Raw genomic sequence first — 10,944 nt, forward strand, 5'->3', positions numbered from 1 at the left:
TCCCGCCGCGGTGTCTGGGTAGAACCGGACTTGCTGATTCTGGTAGCGAATGTCAGTATTAGCCCTTGATGCGAGAGCAATAAGCTGTTTATCCTTGTTGCTGAGAAATCTCATTATTAATGTGCGTGGCGTTGCGGTGCTGTCCCTCCGGGGTCCAATTCGATGGGCTCTTTCCACGGTCACTGCTCCGACACCAAGGGCCTCCGGCAGCCACTTTTCCAGGAACTCACATGGATTTTGTCCTTCAGCTCCCTCCGGCAGGTTGACCAGCCTCAGGTTGTTTTGTTTCGATCTGGACTCCAGATCCATAACTTTATCTTCCAGATCTTTCTTCCTGGTCTCCAGCGTATCCATCTTAGCTCGTAGCGTTTCTATCTCATTCTCCGCATCAGAGATGCGTGTTTCGGTTTCTGTAATTCGCTGAGCACAGTCATTTATCTCTTTGCGTACACTGTCGATGGAGTCCAGAACTTCGTCAAATCTAGAGGAGAAGTCCTTTTGGATTGAGTTGACTACCGACAGTATTTCATCCACCTTGCTACTTTGAGATTTCGGGTTCTCTTCTTTGTCTGCGGCGGCCATTGGAGCCGAGCACGAGCTAGCATTAGCTTTCAGCACTTCGCCACGAGCATGATAATCCGTCAGTTTATGTTGTTTTGCTTTTTCACTTACTTCCTGGGATGTTTTTGCTGCTTTAGGCATTATTCCGATCACCCACGCTCACTGGCCGTTTAGTTCGTTGTGAAAGGGAAGGTATTTTGGTAAATTCTTTGACAAGAACAGCAGAGCGGTGGAAACGCGTCCTTTCACCTGGCCGCCATAACCAGAAGTCCGTTTTTATCTTTTTTAATCTTTTTCAAAATGTCTTTCTCTTTCTCACTGTTTTTTCAATGTCACATGCTGCTTTTATTTTAATTATGTGAAGCACTTTGAAATGCCTTGCTGCTGAAATGTGCTATACAAATAAAATTTGATTGATTGATTAATGTCAAAGAAAGACAACTAAGCAATTGTGGTGTTTCCATTAAATAAGAAATGCAATTAAAATCACATGTGAATAAGTTTGTTCACATAATAAGTCATTAAAAAACATGCTGTGCCATAATATTCCAATTTCTTCCTGTCGTTTTCTCTAGTAGCAACATCCAGTTGCTGATTGTGTGACTCGTGATGCAAAAAGAGTGTTTCCATTACAGTTTTGTGAAATAAACCAATTTTTATATTGCCACAAAAACACTACAACCTGGCCACAAAACCTTTTTATCAAAACACAAGTTTTTTCAAAATTGGCGTGTTTCCATTAAGCACATAAGAACATACTGCATATTTATTTACAACAGCAAGCTGGCAGTGAAACCTAAAAATTAATATCACTAGAAATGAGCTAATATATAAAATATAAAGCTAGATGTTGTTTAAATCACCTCTGTAATTGCCTGGATTGACGCTCCATATTTAACCAGCAGCTCCATCACCTTTACCCGGTTCTTTTTACAGGCTATGTGCAGTGGAGTGAAGCCATTCTGTGGAGGAAGTGTGACAAGCAACAGTACATACAGCCATGAGGTACATTTCACCCATACATTGTAAATCTGCTACTTGCTGAATCTTTCCTCTCTGTCTTTCTAACCTACCAGAGCCCTGGCGTTAGGGTTGGCTCTTTTATCCAGCAGCAGTTTGGTGACTTTGTAGTGACCACAGTGAGCTGCCACATGCAACGCTGTCAGGTAGTCCAGTGTGACGTCATCAACAGGAGCCTTGTGCTGCAGAAGGTGTTTGACGCATTCGACATGGTCACCTTGTGCTGCCATGTGCAGTGGGGACAGCCCATTCTGAGAGATGAACAAGTGATTAAATAGAAAAGAAATGTCATGAGATGAATCGTTTCTCAGCAGCCAAGAGTCCAGACCTTCTGGATGGAGCAAAGCGTAGAACCAGGGGCTCCTTTCTACTATCAGGCTTCATCAACATACAAGCACGAGCAATAACTCTTTTCTTGACTTAGCATTGCTTTGATGTCTTTAAGATCTTCTTCTATTGAATTTTACTCTTATTTTGTGGACATTATTGCCACCTGGGACTGTGACTTGGGCAATACAGCATTGTTGATCCTTTTTAGATAGAAGATTGAAATTATTGTTCGACAGTGGGCTAATTCAACACTTGTTTCCATCTCCCCTTTAGGACATTAACTATTTTTCGGAAAAGTCAAAAAGAGGTGAGTTAGATGCTCTTTAATCATGCATATATACTTTTTTTTTTGCGAAATTAAGGAAATTATTTTGAATTTTGCTGTTTGTGCATACAAAAATGTTGACTGAAACACGGTTAGAGTGAAGAAGCTCTCCTGTTCCACAACAGCTTCATGGCTTTTTATCATTTTTGATGAAATCCCAAAGACTTTATTTGGAGAGGTTTGGGTTGATATTTGATTCTGTGTGATCACAACAGACCCGAAAGATAAGCGTAAATACAGTGTGACCCACCTTGGTCCTGGCCAGTAAAGGGGCTCCTCTCTCCAGCAGTAGCTCCACAGCTGTCTCATGTCCACTTCGAGCTGCACAGTGGAGGGGGGTCAGACCATCCTGCATCACACATTGGACAGAAATGTCTCAGTGTGACATCACATAAAATATTTGCGTGACTGTGCTCTGTAAGAGTCTAGAGAGGTCAAAGGCTGTCCCTCTCCAATATGGCAGAAGCCAGGCATTGATCAACTTTAACAGTTGCCTGTCTCATCATTTCCCTGTGTTTTACAGAAACATTTAATCTGTTTGACAGGCTCAGATACTGGGTCTGTTACATCAGCATACAAAATGCTGCAGAGATGTTAGCTTAGGATTATCAACTCAGTCCAACTATGGATAATGACTTAACCTAAAACAGCTGCTATAAAACTGTCAGGTGGTTCAGTTCAGATGCTGCCAGAGACTGCATGATGTTTCTACATATTACAAACCAAAAAGAGCTAATAACATGCATAACCAGCTGGGTTAAGATTCAAAATTTAATCCACTGCTGTCCAGATAGACTGAAAAACATTTTTTTGGCTCTAGTGGCCTTTAATTGACAGGAAAGTGGGTAATGAGAGAAGGGGGAGGACATGCGGCAAGGGTCACCAAGGCTGGGAATCAAACCTGCGACAGCTGCGTCGAGGACTAGGGCCTCCATATGTGGGTTGTTCTTAACCCCTCCGCCACCACAGCATACCCCCAACCCCTCGCCTCTGGAATGAGCTACCTTGCACCATTCGATCTCTGGATTGTATAGACACTTTTAGGAAACAACTTAAGACCCACTTTTTTAAACTTGCTTTTTAGCGTAATAACTTGTTTTATTGTTTTGTATGTTGCTTTTAATTTATTTATTTTTACATTTTGTACAGCACTTTGGTCTGTGAAAAGTGCTATAGAAATAAAGTTTACTTACTTACTTACATTTTTCACATCTGCTGTAAATACTAAACTTTGTTTACTACTGCTAAAATGTTACTGGAGTTCCCTGGAATTCTGAGAGAAGGAATGAACCTGAAAAGCTGGAGAGCAGTAAGGAAAGGATGTTCATCTGACTGGTGATACAGTCAGGAAGGAAACAACTTTGTCTTTGGTTCTGTGTCTGTGGTACCAACCCGTGTTTTAGCATCGATCTGAGAGCCCCGATCCAACAATAGGCGAACCATGTTGGTGTTGCCACGTTTAGACGCCACATGTAAAGGAGTTATTCCATTCTGCAGGAGAGAGGACAGGTTTAAGAAGGAGAATCTGACGGAAAAATTAAGGGCTTAAGGGTGCCAAAAATTTTCAAATTTTATTATCAAAACTGTATTAAAATAAAATTAATTAAAATCTAAACTTTTTTAGATTTTAATTAACACAGTTGTTAATTAATGTTGTCAATTTTTAAATGGCACTTTGAATCTGATAAATGAATCTCAACAGAAAGCATTTTTGTTAAATATAACTATTTATTGTATATAAAGTAAACTTAATCTGAGTATGTCTATGACCATGCTGTCTTGGTATGGATTTTATTATATTTCAATGTAATTTCATATTAATTGGAACTGCTTGTCTCTATTGAAATGAAATTTGATTTTTTGCGGTGTACAGTATGTGAATTGATACCAAACTAAAATGATTTTTAAACTGTTTTCTTTGAGTAAAAACTCGGTGGTGTAAGATCTCACCCTGGCTGTGAAATCCACAGCCGCTCCACGGTTGAGTAGGAGAGTGGCCACATTGACATTTCCATAGTGGGCAGCAATGTGCAGCGGCGTAAATCCACTCTGGGACACAGACATGAAGAATAGAAAAAGACAAAAAGGAAAACAAAAGTAAACATCAGTTCTGCCTCCAGGTTCTGCAATATTGACCCTGAGTGGCTTCAGGCTTCCCAGCATGCAGTGGTCACTTCAAGCATCAGTTATCAACAAAAAGTAAACTGGAAAAGAGAACACCCCCAAAAAATATATACAAGTCACACATGTAACAACTACAAATAATTTGGAAAGACAAACTCATTTTTCATGCAAGGTGAACATTATAGAAATTAAGACCTCCTCCTCCAAAAAGCTAAACAGATTGTCATCCAGACTGAGATGAAGATGGACAAAAACATTATCTAGTCAAAATTACAAGCAGCTAATAATAAAACTTAATAGATGGCACAAAGCAAAATTTATGGTTCCCATTAACACCAGTGCACTATGTTGACAGTACATCATAGAGTGATTAGAGCTAGCAATGAGAAATACATGGGGAAAGTTAGAGATTGCAGAGCAGGTTGGAGGAGTTGTGAAATTCTTGCCTTACCTTGCCATTCTGTAAGTGTTGGTCCGATTTAATATGAAAAAGTTGTTTACAAGAGTGTGGAGAAAACAGTGACTAACGAGATGGTTTCAAACATTACACAGTTAAAAGCTTAGAATGGTGCAAATTAAAGAACTGTGGATGCATCATGCTCCTCAGTGCAATGCTGTTAGTCAAAATAAATGAAGCCGGGTATTTACATACACTGGATACATTTAAATGTTATTGTCAATTAGGGTTACCAACATCATTTCTATTTGATAAATTCCAGAACGTGAGATTGTCATTACATTCTTCAAGGTCGAAATCTTATGTGCCTCTAAATTGTTAATGCAAACCTGGATGATGATGTTATTTATGGACTCACAAATTCAATTAACTTGTGAGTCTCTCCAAAAATCTCCAATTAGAAAGTTTTATTTGCCATGAATAAATTAAAGTTTTGCCGCTCTGTTCCCAGCAGTTGACTTCTTGTAAATGTGAACCGCAACAAGCCTGGATAAGCAGCTCAGGATGAGAACCAGAGACGTCTTCCCCCCCGAGGCCGGGACACTGGTGGTGGAAGCCAAAGAGAGGATGAAAGCCTGAATGAGGTGGGAGAACAAGAGTGGAGAAGGGGTGGAGTTGGGTTGAAGCTCAGCTGGTGAGCAGAGAGAGCCACGGATGGAGGGCCTTATAAATGGAGACTTGCTCGATGATTGGTTACAATGAGGAATGGTCCGTTGCTGATAGGCTGTGGTAGAAGCGCATGATGCAGTGACTGGATGATGCAGGTGAGGCTGAAGAGAGACTTCCAGTTTGAATTTCTGCCTAGGCTTCATTTCACAAAATTAGATTTCAGTGGAAAGTCAGTTTTAAACAAATATATGCAAGAATAAACAGCATGCGGACATTCAACCACAAGGTCTTTCAGAAAGGAGAGGAGTTCTGTTCCACAGATGAACGGATTCTGGTGGGAAATTTACAAATCAACTCCAGAACAAAAGGTGGTAAAACTGCTAATGAGGCTGTTAAGAGAGACCTGTAGCAACCTCAGCTGAAATGTCACTCAGACAGGAAGAAGCCATTGCTCAAAAAGCAGCATAAAAAGTCAGATTTGCAAATTCACTCAGACGAACCTTTAGTTTCATCAGACCACAAGACATGTCTTGAAAACAAAAGTTGAAGTGTTTTTTTCATTATAGCAAAAGTTAAATTTGGAAGAAAAAACAGGAGGGGTTAGAAATTGAACAAGATGAAGATTATATGAAAATACTTAACCCTTGTGTGTGTGAGGACTGAGGCAAACGTAGAGGACTATGGCAATTGATACACGTTTTACGTGTGTGGGGTCAGTTGGACCCCATTTATGCATACAAGGGTTAAGCAACATCTGAAGATATCAGCCAGGCAGTTAAAGGTTGGATACAAATGTGTCTTCCAATTGGACAGTGACTCTAACCATTTAGCCAAATGTAAAGAAATTTAAAATTGCTGTTATTTTTCTGGCATTTAGCAAATAGATACAATTTCAGGAAAAATTTATTGTGAAAAAACGGTGCTGTTGTTGCACGCAGTGTATGTAAACATCAGGTTTTAAAGGGATCCACGATTAGTTGTAACAATAGACTTTATATGAAAAACATTTATTTTAGATGTTAAATCAATACAGTAATAATACTGTAGACCGTTATGAATTTTAATATTGTCACACGGATGTTGCCATGGTGTTTACGCTGCAATGCATTCTGGGTAAATGACATATGCTAGCTCCAATTTTGCTAACTCCATCCAGTCAAAACAGCAACAAGTAACCTTGTTGACCCTTTTCAATTTGAACCAGAGCGCATTGAAATTGATGGGAATGTAGAAATCACAGTGAAGATGAGGAGGACCAAACAGATGAAGAGGCAGTTAGCCAGAAAAGTTGGTGTTTGTGATGCTGCTGCTGCCTTCAGCTTCATAAATGAAACAATGAATTACATGACTCTCTGGTCCAGACTGTGTGATCCAGTAAGTGGTACTAAGTAGCTCTGTGTTGGATCCAGTCTTCAGTCCAGTAACACCTGGTTAGGCTCTGGTCTTTGGTTCGGTGTTGGGTCTGTGGTTTTACATTCGGTACTGGTGGCAGTGGCGATAGCTTCTTTACTGTTTAAAGGAGCTTGCAGTGCTGCCTGTTTCTGATGTTTCTCCCAGTATTTTTGTCTTGCTAGCCGGTGCCAGAGTTTAGACAATTTGTGGATAAAAACTGTCAGGACGACATATGTTTTTAGCTTGCAAGGGTAACAACCACCTGTTAAATCTTTCATAAATTTTGCTTGTACACATGATTCAAACTCTTCTGGAGAGAAATGTTGAGAGCACAAATGCGAGTCCTTCGGAAGTTGTGCTCAGCTCTTTCCCACTGTGCTCTTCTTTTTTTTTTTTCATGTGGGAAGCAGTCCAGACTCACCTCACTATTTTTTCTCTATTTTAATTACAGCCAACAGCGACGCTGTGAATTTTAATTTACACCAATCATAAATATAGTGATAAAACTAGTGATAAAAATAACTACAGTAAAGACAGAGCTTCCTGCATTTCCAGACCAAACCAGGTCACCAGCCCACCATGCATGGCACAGATGAAAAAATGGTGACCTCCATGGGTGAAAATATAATGGAAAACATAAATATTTTCAGGTAATTGTGAGTTTTGACACATCATAAATAGCATTTTTTAGCTAATAGCAAAATTGCAACATATTTAGGCCAACATGTTCAACTAATTGTGGATCCATTTAAGTGTAAATGCTTTATTCACATTAAGTGTCACATGTCTCCTATTCAGAAAACAATAACAGCCTATGTTATTTTCTCATTTTCTTTAAAAAGTAGAAAATAATAAGTAAAAAGTATTTTAAAAAGAGGTTCTATCAGTAATCTTTTAAATGTGAATGACCAGGGCTGCCAATATAACAACAGGGTTGAGTTTTGAATGTTGCTGTGCTTTAATCTGTGAAAAAGAACAGGGTCTTTTCTAGTTTCCAGACTGCAGTGATGCAGAACAAAGAGTAGTTTTACATCCTATTTAATGGAGTACATTTTTACACTTTCAATGATACTGTACCTTTAAAGCCAATCTCTTGTTATTATGCTTTAAACTTGATGATGGTGGCTGGGGTTAGGCCTATATCCTAAAATGTACTCAGCTGAACACAAAAAAATAACAAAAGAACAAATAGCGAGATTAGAATACCTCCAGATAACAAAGTCAGCAGACACAATCCACTGTAGTTTGTGAGAGATAATGAGAATAGCAAAATGCTAACAGGACTTTAACTCTGCTGTCCTTTCCAGAGCATCAACACAAATGAAGTGGGACATGTTGATCACAGATTACCCAGAGACATCATCTTGAGTGGACAGACTTTATGCTACAAGAATGTCTTCCACTGGAACCTAAAGAATGCTAAAGTCCTACTGTTACCATGGAAACCACCAACTAAGGTTGGCCTTAGAATAAGGCAACTATTTGCATAATTTATTTATGTTTAACTTAATAAATCTTAGTGAGTTGTAATTATATAATGAACAACCAAAGTCAAGTTTTTATGAACTAGAAACTACCTAAAAAAATACTTGATTGAAACAGTTCCTGGCTACTGCTTGGTTTTTGTTTCTCTGCTCAAAACTTGGCAGAAAATATGGAAAGCACTTTTTTCAATAGAACATTTGCAAGGCTACACCATCAGGCAGAGTGGGGTGGTCATAAATTTAAATTTAATTTAATTATATATCATGAAAGTCCAAATTTTGTACCACAAATCCATATTTCGTACCACAAACAAGCAAGGTGGTATGACAATGAAAAAAAATATCCTTGAATAAGAATGAGTATACACTCATTGTGATGTTTCATACAAATGTAAATGCTAAAAACTAGCCAATAAGTGCTCTGCTGCGCTGAAAGTAGCCTTATACTTGATGAACTCACGTTTTCGCCTTAAACATCTTAAAAATAATTTTGGTGACCAATAAAAAAGTGGTTTAATAAATTGCTGCTGGTGGCACAATGCATTGTGGGATACTTTGCTGGCCAATCCCTACTGTCACATATAAATCAATGTCCTAAAAATATCAATTATTGCAACCCATAAAAACAAATGAATTCATGTTGTGTAATTTAAAATTTAAATATTACGAATAACTTTATAGATTTTGGTTAGCTCTACATAAACTACAAAGTCACGTTAATGACTTCTGCTAGCTGAAAATTGCCTTTACTTCAAGTGACAACTGGTCTGTTGGTGCCTGGGAACTCTGATGGTTTATGGGTAGTATTTGGTGTTTTGAAATACTGAATCAAACACAAAGTTCATTGTTTTGTGGATGAACTTAAGAGTAATAGAAAATTTGATTTTAACTCTTTCATTTTAAATTTTTTTTAAGGTTTTGTTGGTTCTAGTGGCCTTTATTTGAAAGTAGATTGACATGAAACAGGGTAATGAGAGAGGGGGAAGACATGTGGCAAATGTTGCCAGGCCGGGAATTGAACCTACAACCACTGACATGAGGAATAAGGCCTCAATATGTGGGTTGTGCTTTGCCCCTGGACTACCACAGCACCCCCTATTTCATTTTAATTTTGTCTCAGTAAGGATAAGTAGTGCTTTGTGTATATAAATGTTTTTCTTTAATGTTTGTTGTACTATAAGTGTGAGAGAGCCTGAATACTTTCTCGCTTGCTCTCGATGAAAGTGGACACTTTTTTCCTCTGCTCCCTCCCTGCCCTTGTCTGCCCTGCTTGCTCTGTTTTTGTCTTTTTCTATATTTTTGGAGCCTTTCTTTGCACATCATCCAAATCTACAAATTATGGATCTGGTCAATCGATCTCTCAACGCAATTGATAAAATTTTCTACGAGAAGTCTGGGCACAGGAGAGCCCTCTTGTCCTGTGGGGACACACCCGGCAGGATTCACCCTGGATTTATTCATGATAACAGGATTTCTGCTGTTTGGAGTTTACGGATACCTGGATTATCGACAAATTTATGACAGACTTGGCCGAACAAGCGAACACTCGGACTGTTAGTGTGGACAGAGACAAGGACTCTAAAACTCACTAACGACTTGGAATCGATCTTGGAGAAGTTGCTAGTTTCGTTTCAGTGGAACGACCAAACTAATTTGGATAATTGGGAACTGAGATGTATCGGAGAGACTTTAGGGAAGATTGAAATGTATAATCTTCCTGACCTAAACTTTCTGTTTCTGAATTGGCTTTCCCCGTGTGGCCTTGGAAGGGCTGCATATCTCTAATCTCCTTGAAGATATGTAAACACAACGCTCCTTCCCTCCTCACCCCCTGCTGTTTCCATGGAGCTGTAGAGCTGAGCGCTCCCAAGGACATCATTCCTCGATAACAAACACCTTTATCGGACTTCTGCCAGGAGGCTGAGCAATGTGGTTTCATGGCCCGTCACCGCCTTCACTCATGTCTTTGTTTTGCCCTTTGTTTTGTCTGAATGTTGCCATCTGCCCTAATGTGTCCTTTCCTCTTTTTTTATTTTTTATTTTTTTTATTTTGTTAGAAACTGTGGTGTTCTCACTTTTAACCCAGAAAAAGATAATTTTAGATTATTTTAGTTTATTAGTAATATTAGAAATTGTGGAGTACGCATGATTTAGATCAACATTATACTTCCTACATAACTTTTATGCAGAGAGACTCATTCTACTACAGCTCAGAAAAGGAATTAAAATTAGAATTAAAATTAGAATTAGATTTACAACGAACTTAGAATCCAGAAATACAGGAACAGTCACTATTTAGTTACTCTTTATACTACTACTTGTTAGAAACTGTTTCTACTCGCTTTTAATCCAGAAAAGGACTTAGAACAAGCTTAAAAATTAGCTATTCATCTTTAGATTATTATCAGTTATTTAGAAACAGAGGAGTACTCACATTTAACCCAAAAGGAATTAGATTAGTCACTCTTTAGCTTATTTTTTCAGAAACTGTTCTCACTATTTAGATGCAGAGACCAGAAGCCCAGAGACACTTTTGGATTGAGACTACTTTTTAGACTCCTGTTCTTTCAACCCAGAAATGGAATTAGACCAGAGGATACTTAGCAACCCTGAACATGAGCACTTAGTTTTCATTATTTAGA

General features: G+C 38.7%; 1 protein-coding gene across 1 annotated transcript in view; it reads right to left on the bottom strand.

Annotated features, from left to right (window-relative positions):
- Positions 1 to 1,348: 1,348 nt before the first annotated feature.
- Positions 1,349 to 10,944, bottom strand: part of LOC106962357 (ankyrin-3-like) — a 22,884-nt gene continuing 13,288 nt past the window's right edge. The window contains exons 5-10 of the mRNA XM_015056739.1: positions 4,812 to 4,820; positions 4,187 to 4,285; positions 3,629 to 3,727; positions 2,487 to 2,585; positions 1,635 to 1,832; positions 1,349 to 1,523 (exon numbers count right to left, since the gene is read on the bottom strand). Of these exons, the coding sequence (XP_014912225.1) occupies positions 1,416 to 1,523; positions 1,635 to 1,832; positions 2,487 to 2,585; positions 3,629 to 3,727; positions 4,187 to 4,285; positions 4,812 to 4,820 (612 nt within the window). The 3' untranslated portion in view covers positions 1,349 to 1,415. The remainder of the gene's footprint in view (positions 1,524 to 1,634; positions 1,833 to 2,486; positions 2,586 to 3,628; positions 3,728 to 4,186; positions 4,286 to 4,811; positions 4,821 to 10,944) is intronic.

Source organism: Poecilia latipinna, unplaced genomic scaffold, assembly GCF_001443285.1.
Source record: "Poecilia latipinna isolate Pla-1442-1.1 unplaced genomic scaffold, P_latipinna-1.0 Scaffold1402, whole genome shotgun sequence".
NCBI classification, from domain to species: domain Eukaryota; kingdom Metazoa; phylum Chordata; class Actinopteri; order Cyprinodontiformes; family Poeciliidae; genus Poecilia; species Poecilia latipinna.